At 52.2% G+C, this 19,266-nt stretch overlaps 1 protein-coding gene and 1 long non-coding RNA gene across 2 annotated transcripts in view; one reads left to right on the plus strand and one right to left on the minus strand.

Moving 5' to 3' along the window:
* Positions 1–2,878, minus strand: part of LOC143677028 (uncharacterized) — a 3,416-nt gene extending 538 nt beyond the window's left edge. Inside the window, exons 1-2 of the long non-coding RNA XR_013172351.1 lie at positions 2,525–2,878; positions 1–62 (exon numbers count right to left, since the gene is read on the minus strand). The exon at positions 1–62 is cut by the window's left edge and continues 538 nt beyond it. This is a non-coding gene — a long non-coding RNA (uncharacterized LOC143677028). The remainder of the gene's footprint in view (positions 63–2,524) is intronic.
* PLB1 (phospholipase B1) overlaps positions 1–19,266 on the plus strand; it is a 141,490-nt gene that overhangs the window by 38,157 nt on the left and 84,067 nt on the right. The window contains exons 6-17 of the mRNA XM_077152488.1: positions 39–79; positions 634–677; positions 3,457–3,547; positions 3,934–3,985; positions 5,695–5,781; positions 10,897–10,959; positions 11,553–11,632; positions 12,561–12,636; positions 13,494–13,598; positions 14,635–14,673; positions 16,914–16,985; positions 17,848–17,922. Coding sequence (XP_077008603.1) covers positions 39–79; positions 634–677; positions 3,457–3,547; positions 3,934–3,985; positions 5,695–5,781; positions 10,897–10,959; positions 11,553–11,632; positions 12,561–12,636; positions 13,494–13,598; positions 14,635–14,673; positions 16,914–16,985; positions 17,848–17,922 — 825 coding nt within the window. The remainder of the gene's footprint in view (positions 1–38; positions 80–633; positions 678–3,456; positions 3,548–3,933; positions 3,986–5,694; positions 5,782–10,896; positions 10,960–11,552; positions 11,633–12,560; positions 12,637–13,493; positions 13,599–14,634; positions 14,674–16,913; positions 16,986–17,847; positions 17,923–19,266) is intronic.

Raw genomic sequence — 19,266 nt, forward strand, 5'->3', positions numbered from 1 at the left:
TCCCTGGCCGGGCCGTGAACACCTCGGGTCTTTTTCAGCCTCCAGACTCGGGGACGGTCAACCTGGAGAAGGGAAAATGGTAAGTGTCCTGCAGGCACCCAACGGCAGAGCCCACAGGAGCCTGTAGACCCTCTGATTTAATCCCCTGGCTTAAGAGGATGAACATTAAGACCCAGAGAGGTTAGGTGCATCACTCAGGGCTAGCCTGGGAGGCCCTGGGGACCAGCACCCAGCCTCCTGCCCCCCAGCCCAGCGCTCCCAGGGCCTGTGAGTCACCAGGTCGTGGAGGTGGGGGGAGGCCGAGCGCCCAGGCTCCTGCTCCCCGTGCCTGGCCTCCTTACTCTACTCAGCGGGGACGATGCAGGGTTTGGACCAGGTTGGCCAGGTCACCCCTCGCTGGGGCGTTTGTCACTTTCTGGTGGGGGGACCAGGCCAGGAAAAGGCAAGGAGCAAGAGGGTCTGGGCAGAGCTGCCTGCCCCACTTGGGTGACTCCATTGTCCCCCGAGGGTCATCCCAGATGCAGAGCAAGGCTGACCAAAGCTTGCCAGGAAATAGATCACAGGCGCCAGGGAAAGAGCTGTTTGTAGGTGGCGAACCCAGCCTGACACTGGCCTGGTGGCTTCCACTTGCAGGGCTGAAGACAGGCGCCAGCAGGCCTGCATGGGAGTGATGACCGGTGAGTTCTGTGTCCCCTCATCTGGGTGTCCCCACCCCGCCCCACACCAGCATTTTGGCCAGTGAAGAGGGTGTGCTCTGCTGGCTATTTCCTCATCGGAGCCTGAAGAGGAGGGGGAGGCCCTGCAAGAGCTCAGGGGAGGGGCCAGCGCGTGAACGCCACAAAATCTCAGTGAAACGCGTCTCAGGGGCTGGGCAGAGAAGCAGGTAGGCCTTGGATAAAGGTTAGGGGACGTGGGAGGGGGCTCAGGGCTGGCGGGGAGGCTGGAGCCCTGAGGACCCCCAGATTCTAGGACTTTGCCTGGAAAAACTGTCCTCAGGTGGCCCCTCGGGGAGAGGCCCCAGGTCTAATCTTCAGTCTATTCCACTTGGTAACGACCTCTTCGCTCACAAATGGACGACACCATCAGCTGGGTTCAGAACTCAACTGTCAATAATAAATTAATAAAATAAAAATCCCACCATCCAGAGATAACCACTGTTAACATTTTGGCACCTTTACAGCGACACATGCTTACAGATGTGCAATCTGCCACCTGGTTTATTTCACTTTGAGCTGGAGGTGGTTTTTGAGTCTCTCTATAAGTTATCCTAAGATTCCTGAGGCCTTCGGCACCCCAGGATTAACCTGGTGAAATGTTAGAAAATCAGGAACAAGGAAACCACTTTTCATTCCATAATCAGAAGGAGGAGACTTAGCCACGCAAGGGCAGGACAGAGCTGGCCCTCCCGGGTACGTGGCGGACAAAGGAGGTGGCCAGTGCCTGTCAGTTCAGCAAGTGGCTACAGAGGCCCTGCAAAGAGGGATAAGGAGGGCCAGTCCTGCCCTGGGCACTGACAACCCAGCAGGGGAGCCTGGGGCCTGGCGTCCAGCCCCCTAACCCGGCGTCCAGCCCCCCACCTTGTGTCCAGACCCCCACCCAGTGCCCAGCCCCCCCACCTGGCGTCCAGCCCCCCAATCCGGCATCCAGCCCCCTCACCTGGCCCCCAGCCCCCCACCTGACCTTCAGCCCCCTACCATCTGCTTGGCAAGTGAGGGGCTGCTGGAGTCCAAGCAGTGGGTGGGTCCCCAAGGAGACCATCAGAGGGTTCCAAAGAGGAGACCCTGAACTGACCGGGTGGTCTTCCCAGCTGTACTCAGGGCTAACCCCCTTGACCTTTAAATGGTAGTGAAGAAGAAAGGAAAGTGGTGTATGGGGTGGGGGTGGGGGAAGGTGGGTGCAGCTTATCCCCTGAACCCACAAAATGCAGCTGCATCCTTGCCTGACTTCTGAACTTGGAAGGAAACCCTAATGCACCACACTCCCTACACACAGGGTGACCAGGATCCCACTGGCCAAATGGGAACGGATCGAGGGCAGGGAGGGTGCAGCCCGCTTCCTGAGGACCTGACCGTAGCTAATGCAGTTGGGCTGAGCCCACTCCGCTGAGCACAGCTGACCTGGAAGCTCAGCTGGTGGCCCAGCGGGCAGAGGGAGCAAGCAGCTGGGTCCTGAGGAGAAAGTCTTCCAGAGACCTCCAGGCCCCTGCCCTGCGTGCTGGGCCTGGACTCAACCCACCCAGCATTGGATCCCAGCACCTTGGGGCTCGCAGAGACCTTCACACTCTGCAGCGAGCTGTGCCCTCGCCCACCACAGCCGTTGTGCAGATGGGGAAACCGAGTCCTGGTAAACAGGTTTCCCAAGGCAACAAGGGCACTATGAGGCCCCTCTCCCTCTGCCCCCTTCTCCTCCTCTCCTTCCTCCTTCCTCTCTCCCCCTCCCTCTCCCACCCTCCTCCTATTCCCCCCTCCCCTCCCCTCCTGCCCCCTTTCCCCACCACACACCGTCCCTGAAGGTTTGAACTTGCCTGAACGTTGCGTTTTCTCTGCGCATGTGGGGACAGCGCCCTCTGCAAGCCTGCTTAGGGGTTAGAAAGTCAAGGTTCTCAGTCTGGGAGTCTGGGTTAAGGACGGGGACGGTTGGCTCACCAGAGCTGGGTGGGGCGGCCAGGCCTTGGCTCCCAGCCCCCACTGCACCCCGCTGCCGCCCGCACCCTCCCCGTCCCGCGCGGCCGGCGGGAAGGACGCCTGTGGGGCTGCCTCATAGTCTCTGCTTCCAGGGAGCCCCATGCCCTGCAGGGGGGCAGAGAGGGCTGGGGGGCCATGCTGGGGCTGGACGCATCTCCCTCCTGCGATCCTGCCCTCTCCTCTCTTGGGAGCAAGACACCCTAACTGCTCCTGACAGTACTATTTTTAGCGGGCTCTGGCTGTCAGTGCTGGGAGGGCTGTCTGTCTGCTCCCCGGAGCTCCTCGCCCCGCCGTCACTCTCAGGAGAAGGGGGGACCCAGAGGTCGCCTGTACCCCTGCCCAGCACCGCGGCCTCTGTGGAGGCGGTAGCGCGGGAGGCTGAAAGCTCTGCTGTCCCAGGACGCTCAGGTTCAAATCCCCGCCGCCCCAGTGGGCAGTGAAGCCTCCGCACGTCGCTTAGCCTCTCTGGGCCTCAGTTTCCCCTTCACTGAGATGGAGATAGCATTGCCTAAGCCGTGGGTGTGTGGAGAGGATTAAGTGAGAGGTAGCGTGTAAGGCGCGTGGCCCAGAGCCGGGGCCTTGTGGGCAGCGCGGGTTTGATCTGCTGGCTCCGTCCACTTGCCGGGTCTGCTCCGAGGCTGACCTCAGGCCTCGAGGCGGGGGGAGGGGGAGAAGGCCGGGCCTGGGAAAGGGGTCTCACCCTCGAGGGGTCCATCTTTAAAGCTGCCCTCCAGCTGCCCAGGCCAGAGCCTCAAACCACCTCTCTCTGTAGTCCTTTCAGATATCATCAGACATTTCCATCCATCCCTTCTGGCGCCCATGTGCCCTCCTGGGGAGAGAGCTGAACCCCACAACGGCGCTGGGTAAGTGCCCGGGCTGTCTCTCTCCAGGGCTGCACATTCCCACCCGTCTGGGGCATGTAGGTGGGAGGATTGGGGCTGGAATGGCAAAGTCAAAGAGGCTTAAAAATTGAGGTCTTTATTAAGCCGAAGCTGAAATGCCTCTCCCGTGCTGATCGCCAACTGGCTGCAGGCCTCGCTTTGAAAACCGAGTCAGTGCCTGCCCTTCAGAAGCCAGAGGCATCCAGCATCATCCCCCACGCGGAGCCTGGCACCTGGGGAGGGCAAGGGGCAAGCTTCCAGCCCTCCGCCGCAGCCATGCTATGTCCCAGGGGCCGACGCTGAGGTTTTAATAAGCCACAGAGCAATGTGTGACCGATTTCTCTCTCTACCTCCCTCCCTCGGCACAGAAACTTGTGGGCTCAGGCCAAGGAACTGGTGAGACAGATGAGAGAGAACCTGGTAAGACTCCATCTCACCTCTGGCATGGTTGGAGCTGTCCAAGTTTGCTGTAAGGAAATCAGACCAAATGCACAGCTTTGTCCTCTTCAAAAATGTCCTTTCCATGGTGACCCCTGGAGGTCATCATGGACAGGATGAGATCTTATGTCTAGAATGGTTTCCTGTGTGGTCCGGCCCATGGTAGCAGATGGACAAACGGCTTCTCACCTGGTGAGGTGGTGGAGGGCTTGGGTTGAGTTTGAATCCTGACTCTTCCACCTCTGAGCTGAGCAATGTTGAGTAAGGCCCTTAACCTCTCTGAGCCTCAGTTTCCCTTATGAAGCAAGGATAATAAAAGAACCTGTTACAGGGTTTGGGGAAGATGAAGCGAGGTATTGGAGGTACACTCCTTAGCTCGGCGCCCGGCACTGAGTCAGTGCTTAATAAAAGGCTGTAGTTGTCATTGGCGTCATTGGCGATTACTATTATTAATTACCGTATTAATTTTAGTTCTTAGGATGGAAGCCTATGTGAGCACAGATGCTGGGTGCTTCGACCCCCACTCTCCCGACAGTTCAAGTCCCCTTGACTCAATGACTTTATAAGGTGATAGAAAGCAAACTCAGATCTTTTGTGCTGTCCTTATGGGCAAGCCTTGCTACCCGGTTGGCTCTGACCAAGCACGGAGCCTGGATGGCTGGAGCCGGGAGAAGCTGCCTTCTCAGCCAGCCGTGCGTGCCTTAAAAAGTCCCAGTATCACAAGGAGGTCAGCCCAGGACCTGCGAACAGTAACAGATGCAGGAGTTGTGCCAGAAAGAATTGGATTCTCCCTTACAGGAGAATTCCAGAACCTCTGCAGGAATCATAAAATGCTTACTCTGAAGAGAAAAAACAAAAAAAAGAGAAAAGCTGGGTGGCCCCTAAGCTGACCTCTTAATTTACAGATGAGGAAACTGAAGTCCCAGGAGGTCCTGTGACCTGCCCAAGTTCACACAGTTAGAGTTAAAATGTAAAAAGTATGGGATTCACTGTCCAAAGTTCCTCAGCGACATTGTTGCCATCTGAAAAACAAACAAAACCCCAAAGTTAGCTTTGTATTACACAGTGATATGTGCTTGTTATAGAAAACACAGATAAGCAAAAAGAGTCCTAAAGTCATGCTTCAACCTAATACCCAAAGATAACTGCTATCACCTTCTTAGTACATATTCCCTTCCACGTTTTTCCTAAGCACATGTATGTACTTTTAAAAACAAGATGCTTCCGTATGGAGATCCTTTTTGTAACCTGCTTTCCTCTCTCTATATTAAAACTTTCCATGACAATAATTACATTTTCTGACATTGTAATAGCAACAATTTACACAGCCAACCCTCTATTTTAGACATTTATGTTGTTCCCTTTTTTTTTTTTTACTCCTATGAACAAGTCTTCCTCATTGTAGCTAAACGTTTGCATGTGAACTAAAACACTTTGGGAAATGAAATTGCCGGATAAAGGCATCATGCCCTTTAAAAAAAAGCCTTCTGATGTATTTTATCAAATCGCTTCCCAGAGTGGTTGTATCACTTTAGACTCCCACCATATACTTCTTTCTTTGGAAAAAAAAATCCGTAAACGTGATTTTGGGCACGTGGGTGTGTGAAATTGAGACACATGGAAAGGAAGCTGTTCCTTGGGTGGAAAGTCTCACTGCTGTCTCCTTCTGACGCTGTTGCCCTTTCCTTCAGCAACTGGACTTTCAAAACGACTGGAAGCTCATCAATATATTCTTCAGTAACAACAGTCAGTGTCACCAGAGTCCCTCTGCCCAACAGGTAAAGGTGGGCTGGGAGGCGGGGGAGGGGTGTAAATGGGGGGGCGGGGGGGGAGTGAACTAAATGTGCCTGATTTGCACTGGTCAGGCTGGGCTGATGTGCCTATTCCATAATTAGGGAAGATGGATGGATGGATGGATGGATGGATGGATGGATGGATGGACGGACGGCGGACAGATAATTTAGGAACTCCAGGAACCATACACAGGGACAAGTGTTTTTAATTCACCATGATTCATATCAAGAGAAGGAAATTGAGTTCTAGATTAGCTGAGTCAATGGTTATTCTGCAACCGAGGAAAATCAGCTTCCCAATTTTGTCTCATTTAATTCTGATTTCATTTGAGTACTGAATTTAGGAAGTAAAGCAGGAAGTGGACTCTGTCGTCCCCCTGTGGCCATGACGCCTAGTTGTACTGGGTAGACTGCTGTTTATTGAGATGACTGTATCTTCTAGGCCCTTTGGCTTTTTCCTGGAAATACGACATGAAACGTGACTTCATGTGTTATTGATGTAGGTGACCGTCTACGACTTAAGTCTTTATTAGGGATCCTGCAGTCAAGCTCAATTGAAAGTGTAAGGGGCAGCTGCGACCCTCGGCCAGGGTGATGTCAATGGCACACAGCCTTTTCTTCAGGGGTCTGCAGTCCAATTGCCTGCCCACCCTCTCAGCCAGCTTTCCAGGCCTTTCTAGCAGCCGCGACACTGGCATGGGTGAGGTTTCCAGCAGTGCTGCCCCTTGTCGTGCTGGGTCCCTTTCTCACAACATATGCTCTCGCTCTCCTCCAAGTGCCCCATAGTCCCACTGACTATGATGCTCCGTGCTTGGTCAGCATCAAACCTACTGTTCCTTTAGTGATGCTGGACATGAAGGGAATGTCTTCCCCAAACAGCTCTTCCTGCAGATCTCCTGGGTTTGCAGCATGCAGGTAAAGAAGCTTTAGTGTCCCAGTTCACCCTCAGTTGGTTGACCATTTTCTCTAATGCCAAGTGGAACGTATACCCTGGTTATTCTCTGCCTTCCCTCTTTTTGGTCATTAGGCACCCCAACATTGATTCAGAAATGTGTGAATTTATGCATTCAAGAGTCCAAACAAGCATTGAGGCGTTGCTTCATTCCTCCATCTATATCCACCTGTCCACTCGTCCCTCCCTCCCTCCGTCCCTCCATCCCTCCATCCATAAATTATGATATTTATGTACAAATTCATTCTCTCCCCTTGTAGCACAGCATGAGCTCTTTTTTTTTTTTAACATGGGCAGGCACCGGGAATCGAACCCGGGTCCTCTGGCATGGCAGGCAAGCATCCTTGCCTGCTGAGCCACCGTGGCCTGCCCAACATAAGCTCTTTATTTATGATTATTTTGTTCACGGTAGCATTAGTTTGTTTTTCTTCACATATGAATGCATTCATGGATGCTTATACTCATTCATTAGCTCTTCCCTACATTTTCTCTTGCATTCCAGCAATCCCAGCTAAAATCTTGCATTCTATCATGCATTTGTGTCTTCAAGCATTCTTGAATATATAGTGCATTTATGCACAAATATATTAATTTTTGCATTATTTACTTTTCTTAAAGTTACACAAGCAGTACACAAATGTTTTCTTCTTTTCAAAAAACTAAAACATTAGAATGAAACAAAAAATAGGCTTTGGCCTCCCCCTTCCATCCTGTTCCTGTGCCTCTGATTCCAAAGTTAGCTAATTCTATGAGTCTTCCCTAACTTTTTCCATATCCATGATCTCCAATAGTATTTCACGTGTGTGTATACCAGAAACAGAGGGAAATATTTAACATACGTAGTATTAAACTGTAAGTACCACTGAGAAATTGGGTGATTTTTCATTTGACTCATCAAATATTTCTTAGTTCCAGTCATACTGATACAAATGGGTTGAGTTTATTCCTGTTACTTGATAAAGAATAATCCTTGTGTAAATTTACCACGTCTTGTTTTGCCATTTCCCTACTAATGGCCCTTTGGCTAGTTCCGGTTTTTCACTATTATACACAAAGTACCATGAACAACCTTTTTCACTTACTCACAATGTCCAAGTGTTTTTCCAGATGCGGTAAGTTTCAAACTGTGGGTTGAAAGTACATTCATGTGTCCAAAAAAATCAGTTTAAAGGATTGCAACAGAATTGTGAGAAATTAGAAATAGGGTGGAATAAATTATTAAAATCCATTGCATATGGTCAGTTTAGTGTTCATGAAATATTTGCTGCAGACTTACGTGGATGTGCGCCCTGGCTCACAACCTCATGCTGTGAGTCACGCTCAAAATAAGTTGTAGCAAAGTGCTGAGAGTAGCTTCTTAGATGCAGACATTAGTCATGGGGTGTGTGCACTTGTAATTTTAGGAGAGATTGCTAATTGCCCCTCCAAAGTAGCTGAGCCCATCTGCATTCCCCCCAGTGCCTGAAATCACGTGTTAGTTTTTCCAACACATGTTAGAATCAAATTTAATGATTGTGTCAATATGTGAAATCCCTCAGGATCTAATCATATTGACCTATAGATTGAATTTATCCACACTTTTGATTAGTCACAAACATATGACAAGAATGACCACGTCTAGCTTTTTCAAAAAAAATTGTTTCCTTGGCATTTATTCCAAGGAGTGGATTTCTTCAGTCAAAAAGTATGACACTTTTAGATTTCTTAATCATCCTGCCATCTTTCAAAATGTTGATATTATTTCTAACAGTATTTATGAGGAATAAATGTGTGTTTTCTCTCAGTGTATCCACTTTGGGTTTTATTTTCTTCCATCATTTTTTTCTCTCTCCAAACTGTTTTTTTTTTTTTTTTTTTTTTGGCATGGGCAGGCACTGGGAATTGAACCCGGGTCTCTGGCAGGGCAGGCAAGAACCACTGCGCCCACCATCGCCCACACCTAACTGATTTTTGGTCTTACTAATTAATAAAACTAGAAGTCTGGTCTTAGGCAAATGTTTGAAAATAGAGCATGCCCTGGGATCTGAGGGCGGGGGTGGGGAATTAATGGAAATATTCAAGTTCATTGGGAGAAATAAGCTTTTTCCTGACTTTGGGTTCAAGGAGAAGTTTATTAGGAGGGACCTTGTAGAAGGAGGATATTTGATATGAGTGTCATGTCTTGCAGTAAGGAAAAGCAACAAGCATGCAATGCCTGGAGTAGCTGTATGGCTCCAGTTTGCTCTGCAGCTGGAACAAGAAGTATCTAAAGCAGGGTTTGCACTTGGGGGAGCCCTGGACATGGCCTCCCCCAGCTTCACTAGTGACAGCGAGTGCCTTGAATGCAGAAAAGATGAATAGTGAGGACGTTTCTTGGCAGAATTTCCAGGGTTCTTCAGAAGGGAAAATGTGGTGCTTCATGTCATGCTGGGGGAGAGGCTGGCTAGACAGCAGAGACCTGGATGGAAAGCGTTTCTACGGCCTGGCAACCAAGCTGGCCCAGCTTGGCACCAGGCAAAGGCGTGGGGTATGGGGAGACGGCTGCGATTCCTAGGCGTGGTGGGCAGTCCTGCCTCCCTGCAACCCCAGCCTGGGTGATTGGCAGCTGTCTGCAGAATCACTGCCTATGTCCCCTGGGAAGCAGAGCAGCAGCTTGCCTTCCTTGTCTTCAGACTCTGCACCAAGAGTCACCTCGGGGGACAGCCAGTTTGCAGGTGGCTTGGGAATTAGTCGTGTTAATTTTACTTCTGCTTGGTTATTTCCACACTGTAAAGATAAGCCAGGGTCAACTTTTGAGCAGCTCTCATGTGTTAATTTGCATTACCTGCAAGGAAGGGAGAATGTGCATGTGATGGTGGGTAGGCAATGTGTTAGAAGCCCACTCAGTCTCTTTCGCTAGGACCCTCTTCTTACTCAGGGCAAGGGCATCAGGGCAGGGCCTGGTAAAATAGCACCAAGTGGAAGCAGCCACTGCGGATGAGAGTTGGGCAGTTCCTCGGTTAGCTAAGTATAGAACTACCACATGGCCAGGCAATCCTGCCACTAGGGAGAGACCCAGCAGTGTTGACAGCAGGGACTCAAATAGATGTTTGCACACTGATGTCCATAGAGGAATTATCTGCAACTGCCAAAAGATGGAAACAACGCAAGTATCCATCAACTGTTGAATGGATAAACAAAATGTGGTCTATACATACGATGGAATATTATTCAGATGTAAAAAGGAATGAGAATCTGATTCATGCAACAGCATGGATGAATCTTGAGGACATTATGTTGAGTGAAATAAGCCAGACACAAAAGGACAGCATTGCATGACCTCACTGATATGAATTATAATAAAGAAACTCAGAGATTTAGGATCTAGAGTATAGGTTACCAGGAAATAGATTGGAGTAGAGAAAGGAAATCTGATGCTTAATGTGTGCAGAATTTCTATTTCGGTTGATTGTAAGGGTTTGGAAATGTATGGTAGGGATGGCAGCACATTATCATGAGTGCAATTAACAACACTGACCTGTGTTCGTGAAAGTGCTTGAAAAGGCAAGTTTGCAGTTATGTACATTCCTAGAACGAAAGTTAGAAGATAAAACGTGACAGTCTAAAGCAGTGAACCCTGTTGTGGGCAGTGAACTTCGGTTAACAGTACAGCTAAAAGAATGTTCTTCCATGAATTACAACAAGTGTTCAAGTAGAGTATATGAGGAAAAATCACCTAATGTAACCTAAAAGAAATAATAATAATAATCATAAAATAAAAATAGTACCAGGTGGAAGTTCCAAGGCCCGTTTGGGTGTTCTCCCTTTGCACCTGACGTTCCTTGGATAAAAGCAATTCCATCAGCCTTGGGAAATAAGCCCCGTCTCCCATCCCGCGCCATGAACTTGAGAACTGCGCCAGCCTGCGCTTTCCTGACATGGAGCTTCTCACTTAGTGGGATTCGGTTTTTTTCTGGTGGACGATGGGTCAGGGAGCCTGAGAATGGACAAAAGAACTAGGAAGCTCTCCTTGCTGTTGTGTGGGAAACTGGGGCCCATCTCCAGCCTTTCCTCCCTCATCTCAGCCCGGGTCAGGGCCAGGCCACTGAGAGCCCGCGCCTCCTGGGCCCCGGGCCCCGGCCACCCTGCCCCCGCCCGGCCCCGTGCTCAGCACACGCCTCCTCTCACAGGAAAGGCACGCGATGGGGGGCCTGGACGAGCTGACCGCCACGCTGGACTACCTGCACCGCGAGGTGAGCCGCGGCTCCGCCAGCCTGGGGCACCGCCCGCCCGAGCTTCCAGCGGGGATGGCGGGGGCTGGGCTTGCTCGCCGTGACCTCTGGGTTTCTAAGAGCTTCTGGGGAGGAGGTGGGAATGTAGCCCGGGCCCTCTGGAGGAGTCGGGGGTTCTGCTTTTCCCTGAGGCTGCTCTCGACCGAGTCTGGGGCAATGATGGCTTGGAGGGGGCTTGAGTGCCATCTGTCCTTCCCTCTTTGGAGAACCCATGATGGGCACTGAAGGTCGTGGGGGTCCATGGGGAGCTGTTGCCTCCCCATGTGCTCCCCTGGCTTAGTGGCTTCGCTGTAGGAGCTGTAGTCCTGTTGCCACTTGACGGCACGGTGGGGAGGGGGTGTCCTGCCCCATGAGGGGGGTGAATGATGCTTTCTGAAACATCGCACTGGCAGGGGGTGGCAGCTCTAGATGGAGCCTGGCCGAATGCCTTCCCTAAAGGAGCTTGCCCGTTTAGCCAAGGAGAGGCCCATGATGCTCAATCAGACCCCAGACTGGGTTCCAGAGAAGACTTTGCATAGTAAGGGTGACCCTTCTCTTCCCTTGTGTTCTTCCAGGTCCCCAAAGCATTTGTGAACCTGGTGGATCTTTCTGAGGCCCTGTGGATCTCTCACCAGCTTCAGAGCTCTGGGCTCAGGTAAGAAGAGAAGAAGGACCAGCACTTAGCGAGCAAGTACCAGGTGCCACGTGCTCGGTGGGACAGTTCATTTGCATGGCTTCCTTTAATCCTCCAGCTTAATCCTATGGGGAAGCCAAAGGAATGGAGGCCCAGAGAGGTTAAGTAATGTACATGAGATCACACAGCTAGTGAGTGGCAGCATTAGGATGGGGCCAAGGGGGAGGGAGGAAAGTTTATGCTGTATTGTTGGATTAAGCTCAAGAATAAAATGCTCATACTGCCAGATGCTTTACACCACTAGAATTACTTGAGAGTTAAACAACAGGTTTGGCCGAACATTTCTAAGCTGAGAAGTGCTGCTTCTGGAAATCGGAAAGAAAACAATTTAGGCTATATGTATTTTATCTTCCACAGAGCTTGACTCTCCTATATTTTGCAAAATTGTCATAGAATTTAAACATTTTGGGCTCAAAGCCTAAGCTTTCTGGCTTAGCCCCCAGAAAAGAAGTCCCATGGAAAACGTTAAGGCAGGGGCAGCTAGGAATGGAGACAAGGGAAAGAAGGAGAGCAGGACAGGACGGAGGGGACAGGTTGTGGAGGAGGAAGGAGGGCAAAAGGAATACAGAGTAAGGGAAGGGAGAATTAGTGTGAGAAGCCAAGGAGGGGAGGAGGCGGCCCGGGAGCTGGAGTGAGGTGGAGGCCTCCACACCCCACCCCGCCCTCCGGGAAGATGGCAGCAAAGCTCCACCCTGAACCTTCCACCTTTGCTCTCGCCAGCATTTGCTACCTTCCTTCTCTTGCCTCTTCTAAGGCATCCAGCTCCTCCTTCCCCACTCCCGAAGCAATGCCCAGACCCTACCAGGCCCCGTCCTCCCCCAGGGGACCAGCTAGACGGCCCCCAGAGCTGCCCCCAGCTCTCTCATCTCGGCCTCCTCTTCCCCTGCAGCGCCCCAGCATTGCACTACAGCTGCTCCGATGAGACCTCAAAGCTGTCCTGGGCCGTGACGCAGTGGGCCTCTCAGGCAAGCCCGCTCGGGGGGCTGGGCTGCTGGCATGGTGTGGGGGCCGTCGAGGAAGAGAAGAGGGTGCTGGGCTGCGTTAGCCCCTGGAGGGCATGCCCAGCTGAATTCAGGGCTAACCAACCACCAGAAGCCAAGGAGAGCCGTCACCATTCACCTCCCAGTGATGATTCCATCTTCCTAGAAGTGAACTTCCTGTGTGCAGAACAGGGATGGGGGAGGGCCCTTTGGGGAGAAACAGTGAAGGCCTTCACAGATGTGTTCTGAGACGCTCTGGGTCATGGCTACAGCCTGTGCCACGGCCCATGCAGCTGCAGAGCTGGGGTTTGCCCGGACTGTGCCTGTACCCAGGCTGCAGCTCATGTGAGTATGTGTGTGTGCGTGTGTGTGTGCATGTGTGCACGAGGGGGCACGGCCAGAGCTCCTGAAGTTGCCTGCACGCTGCGTCACAGCCAGCCCCGGGACTGTCAGCACCCAGCTCAGAGCAGCCTTGCCACCCACCCGCATTAACAACGCGGTCCTGGGGAAAGAAGAGAGTGATACCTGGAGTGGGGTTTTCGCCTCTCACTCCAGAAGCCACACCCCATGTGGCTCATGCACATCCCTCTGCAGAGCTGAGCCGTCGAGGAGCCCTCGCGGGCGGCTGGGCTGGCTTGTGTGTCTTGAGCTTCCAGAGCACAGGTGTCAGGTCTCTCTCTTTTGACGTGTGTGCTGGGCCTTCAGAGGGAAACTGAAAAGCCCAGTTCAGGCTTCGTGAAGCCCCAAATGCGAGGCAACGGGGAGCTTCTGCGAACGGCCACGGGGCTGGGCGCAGGCTCTCCTCGCTCCTGCCCCAATGGCCTCCTCCTGCGCCTCTTCAGGGGACCTGGGAAGACCTCCTGGCCTCCAGCAGGTTCAATGAGCAGGAGCTCTTCGCCGTGGTTTTCCAGCCTTTCTTCTTCGACTCGGCCCCAATGACTCTCTCGGTGAGTGAGGACTTCAGGGGGAGGACGGGAGCTCAGGTTGCGGGGTCGGGGGGAGGTGGAACCACCTGCACCCCCTGCCCTGCCTCTCCGCCACAGCCCCAGCCCAGCCCAGCCTCACCGAGCCCAGGCTGCGTCGTCTCAGGGGAAACAGTGCAAGGTTCTCTAGTCCTTTCTTGTATCACCTGCCCAGCTCCTTCGGGGCAGGCTCCGGGATGGGGCAGCCGGGGCCAGGGCCGTTGAGAGCATGGAATCGAGCAGACAGCCTGGTTTCAACTCCTGGCTCTGGCAGGGGCCTGCTGTGTGATCTTGAGCACGTTGTTTGAACTCTCTGGGCCTTGGCTCCTCATCTGTGAAGTTGGGATTGTTATTAATATCCCCTGTGTGAAAGGAGACGGTGAGGGCCGATCCGGTGATGTGGAGACCCAGAGCTGGGCCTGGAGAAGCTGGGCCTGGGGCTGGAGAAGCACTCAGTCCCCCTGCGTTCCAGTGCTCATTTGTGGGGAGGGGTTCTGGGGGCACCGAGTCACACCCTCCCTCGGCAGGCTCCTTGACCAGCTTCTAGGTGCACCCCCCCACCCTGATCACAGGGCAGTTGCCCCTTGCTCCATTGGTGCCACCCAATCGTGTAGCGCTGTGCCGGTGGAGTGGGGGGGCCACACTCGAAGCCTCTGAGGTTTCAGAAGCCCCCAGACCCGGGGCTCTCTGCCCGTTGGAGACGCTGTGCCACCTCTGGAACTTAGAAGCTGTTTAAAGTGGTGCTTTAAAAGGAGGAGAAGGAATTTCCCCTTCCCATTTCCTCCTACTCATACCATACCCAGATCACTCCCGTGTTGTCCATTCCTTCCGCTGTTGAGTTGAGTGGCGCAGGACCCCACTTGGAGCACGGGGACACTGACCGCTCCTGCAGGTCCCCGAGTCCTGACCCCAGAGAGCTGTCCTCTGAGAGGAGGCTGAGGGAAAGCTCAAAGGCTGAGGGGAAGTTTTGCATCCTCTGCGGCACAGATGAGTCCCTACCCTGTTCGTCCCTCTCTTTCAGGACGCCACCACGCTGGCCTTGAATCTCTGGAACAGCATGGTGAGTGCGCCGGGTCCCGCGAGGCTGCGTGCCACCTGGGGGCTGGGGGAGGCAATTCTCGGACAGCCTTAGTTTAGAGGTGGCCCACCTTTAGGGACCCTGATTCCCAGGTCCTTCCAGCTCCTTTCAGCGCTTTATGCCAACACCCATGGAAGGTGCTACAGATACAGGGGAGGATAAGTAAGGCTGCACCCACTCGGGAACCGCCCACAGTGGAGTGGGAATCCCCCCGTGGAGAGAATTTTTAAGGCAGCCCCTCTTGCCATTTCTCCCACTCTCCGGTTAAGTTCATGGAGGCAGGGAAGACAGGCAGAAGAGATAGATGCAATTGAAGGAGTGAAAGGTACAGTAAAAGCACAAAGACCAAACCAGTTTTCTCTGCAGTTGAACGTGTGTGAGTATATTTGTGTGTGGCACAGGGTGCAGGAGAAGGGACCCTTGAGGGATCATCTGAGGATAGAGGAGGATGGCGCGTGAGGGCAGGTGCACAGGAGGTTGAGTGGAATAGAAAGGATGTAGGTGATTAATAAACAGACATTTAAGACCAAGTTCCTAATGGATGGGTTTACTGAGAGAACCTATTTGAGTTTCCTTCTTGGCGGTCCTTTTAAAATAAGCTCTGCTAGATCCATTCTATTGGATCACTTAAAGCCAGCTCTCCCACTTCTTTCTAGAGTCTGTGATCAATTAAATTGGAGAAGAGAAGCTGGCAGGCCAGATGGACCCCTGCCACCAAACCAGGCTCATTAAACACTGCCTTTCAGAGCAGCCCTGAATGTCCTGGGTGGACCGTCCCTTTGCCTAGGAGTGTCTACCATCGGGATAGAACCCAAAGGCATCTGGGGGCACACTTAAAGGGTTGCCACTCCCCTTTCAAAGGGCTAAGTTAATTATACCCCTTTATCTGACTGCCCTTCCATTTGGGTTAAGAGCTCATCCTGAGAAGGATAAAGTTCTCTCCTTGGCTTCTTGTTTACTGGGGCACAGATGCTAGAATAATATATTGCTGAAACATCTGAAATCCTCGTGGGAAATGGTAGAGCTGGTGGGTGAGCTAGGCAGCAGGGCCTGTCCCTTAGCTCTCTGTCCCCTTCAGGGTCTTTGGAAGGGGTGAGGGTGGGGACAGAGGTGCCCCTGAGCCCAGCACCTGCCCAGCAGGGCTGACAGCAGAACAGTAAAAGACAGTATGTGAAAAGGAAAAGCTGTGACCTCTCCAGGCCATTGCATTTTTATTTAAGACATTTATATAATCATAATGAATATTTTTAATGACAAAAGGAACTTTTGAAAAATCCTGCCTCCATCTAATTCTCACCCACCTTCATTTTCCTATCTTCCCTTCAGTGATCTGTTAGTTTTCTCTGCTGCTGTGCTGTAAGCTGGTTTTCTATGTTGTTAAATAGCCTTCATCCATATCAGAGCTGATACCACCACCACTCATTTCCGAATTGCCAGACATTCTAGTTGTTTGTGATCATAGGGGTCGTGCTGTGTTTCATGTCCCTGTGTCACCGTGCCCCAGTGACGAGTCCCCAGAGAGGGCCCGGGACCCCTAACTTGCTTTGCAGCATCTTGTGTTAGCAGTTCTCAGGTGATAGAGGGTTTCCCTTCTCTGCTGGATGTGGTTTTTATGTGCAAAAGAGTAGAGGAATGCTGGGGACAGGACCACATGCTTTACACAAAAATCACGTATTCGCCCTTCCTTGCCCTACCTGCGCCCTCTCTAAGGAAACTAACTGCTCATAGTCAGGGAGCCGGCCCCAGAGCTGGGCAGCAGGCAAGGGGAGGTAGGCAAGCTGGATGAAAAGCCCTGGACGGTTAGGAAGCCACGCAACCCACTGAGAGACACGTGGCTGCACCCAGGACACGGATGCCCTAGCCCTAACCCTGCCCTGGTGAGCTGGACTCCACGGCCTCCTCTCTGCTCAGTTCCCTCTTCTCTAATATCCTGAGAGGCGGACCTGGAAGCCCCTTCACAGTTGAAATCGCAATAATCCTTTTAATGCAGTGGTTCTCAAGTGAGTGGTTCTCAAACAGTGCCTGCAGGGCGTGTGAAAAACCAGATTGCTACCCCCAGAGTTTCTGATTCTGTAGATCTAGGAGGGGCCTGGAAATGTGCATTTCTAACACTGATCCAGGGGTCACACTCGGGGAACCCCTGGTCTAGCGGGCCTTGGTCAGTGGTGCCACCTGTACAGGATCCTTCAGTTCTAAAGGTCCTGCATCACCTTCTTTTCCAGATGGAGCCAGCAGGACAGAAGGACGCGTTGTTCAGTGCAGAGGAGAGGATGCCAGTGAGATGCCCCACGCAGGTAGGCCGGCGCTCGGCAGGGGAAGGACTCTCGTGCCGAGTGGGGGGAAGGGACGGGGGTGCCACGTGGGCTTTGCTGTGGAAGGAGTCTTACCCGGCCGAAACGGTCATGGCTTTGGAGCCCCGGGTCTGATGTTCTGAGCCTGGGCACAGCTTTGCTGACTCGGCAGACCTGAGATTTATGCCTCTGGCTTAGCAGAACTGAGGACCCTTCCAGGCTGATGGAACAAGCCACAGCTCACCGCCCCCATCCCAGTGCTGCTCCCCACGTCTCTGAGCCTTTTGCCCTGTGCCCCAGAGGACAGAAGCAGGAGACAGAGATGTCTGAGTACCTAAGCAGTCATGAAGATGGGTCATTTTTGTCTTAAATTAGTGACTATATATAGTCGGTAAATAATTAATGTTGCTGAATAAACGGGTGAGAATATAACTGAACAGAAATGAATAGAATTCCCTTAATCGTTTAGTGTCAAGTCAAAATTTTGGCCTTTTTGGATGAATTGGTTAAGTTTTTCATTACTAGGCAATAAGAATTCATCCTGTTCCCTTTTTGCTTTGGCTGCCAAGAAGCTTAAAACGCAGTGCTCTGCTCACTGAATCTCTATGCTTAGTCTTGTAGCATGACCGTCCAAGATAGAGAGTGAGAGGAGCTGACTCTTGCAAATGGGAAATTTCAGAGCATTACCAAGCTCCCTCAGAGAAGCGATGAGTGCACAGAGAGGACGAGGCGGAGGATATTAGGCCACCATTGAAAGGGTGACTTTATCCTCCAAACGGCCCAGGGTGCCGCGGGATGATGAGGCTGGGTCATTAAGGGACACGGATCTTTGGGTCCCGGGGGTGACGCGTCCCGTCTTCTGCAGGTGGACCCCTATCTGTTCACCTACAGGAACAGCAACTACACCCTCAGGTGGCCAAAAGACCGCGAGACGCTTCAGGTATGGAGAGGGGCTTTTGAGTGTGATTGACAGACATGCAAACGAACCCTGGGCTTTGGAACCTTCCACACGGTTCTTTATGGCCTTCCCGGGCCTCTGCGCGAGTGAGGGACGGACCCCTCACTTCGGAAAGGGCGGGTGGGGCTCAGGGCGGCTGGAGCCACCAGTCCATGGTGACGGGAGACAGGAGTCCTCAGGCCCCAGACCCCTCCCAGACCTCTGACAGGTCCTTGCCAGCTCGTATGAGGCCACGGTGGGAAGGGAGGATGAGGGAAAGGCCGACAGTGCGGCGAGGTCTGAGCGCTCATCTCAGGAGCCTCCTTCTGCCGCTTCCTGTCGGGGTGAGACAGCGCATCCCGCGCTCCCCAGACGTGGGTTGGAATACATGCATTCCCAGTGATGCTCCTGCCTCCCGATGGTCATAGAGGGGGAGACTGATGCCAAGCCCTGGGGGCAAAGTTCTGGTCTGACCCCAGGGGCAGGTGCTTTCTACCTCAAACCGTGGCAATGAGGAGCTCGCTGAGAGGAGCAGGGCCCCGTGGGCTCAGAGACCTGGCTCTGGGGTCAGGCACAGGCCCCCCCACTTCCTGGCTCTATGTCCCTGGGGAAGCAGGTAGTGGCTCTATGTCCCTGGGGAAGCAGGTAGCCTCTCGGGGCCTTGGTTTTTCGGAAGTCTTGGAAATGGTGATAGTCGTAGCCCCACCTCATAGAGCTGCTAGCAAATTGTTAGAATTTTAAAAGTATAGAGTGCAGAGCCCAGAAGCTGCATGCCGTGAGTTCTTTATCAGTGTTAATGGGATCATCATCAAAGAAGAGGAAGTAAGGCCTTCCTTCAGGATACGTTTTGTTGAATAGCTACTATGAACCACTAAAATGAGAGTGTAGGGAGGGCAGGGACTCGGAGTAGGTACTTAATAATTAATTGTTGAATAAATAAATAGGTGGATGGATGGGAGGGTGGGTGGGTGGGTGAGTGGATGAATGAGTGACCACCAGGCCCAGGGGACAAAAACATAGATGATGAAACCCAGAGGGGCCAGCCTCTCCAGATCCTCACTAGTTCCATCTCCCTACCCCATATTATTGACAGCCCCTTCCAACATGAAAAAGTTAGAATAGGCAGAGCCCAAATACCCCTAAATACCCCTAAGAGAAAGATCAAAGGTGATGTTGGAGTTATAGAGAGAAAGTAGGGTTTAACAAATGAATATGATTGCTGAATCAGTATATTGATATTTCTTTTAGTCAGCAGTATCTTAGAGTAGCTAGAAGTAAAAACCTAAAATTGTGGAATTGTAATCCATACCGAACTTTGAAACCTGTTCTACAACTAATTGTTGTGCT

Source organism: Tamandua tetradactyla, chromosome 3 (genome assembly GCF_023851605.1).
Source record: "Tamandua tetradactyla isolate mTamTet1 chromosome 3, mTamTet1.pri, whole genome shotgun sequence".
NCBI classification, from domain to species: Eukaryota; Metazoa; Chordata; class Mammalia; order Pilosa; family Myrmecophagidae; genus Tamandua; species Tamandua tetradactyla.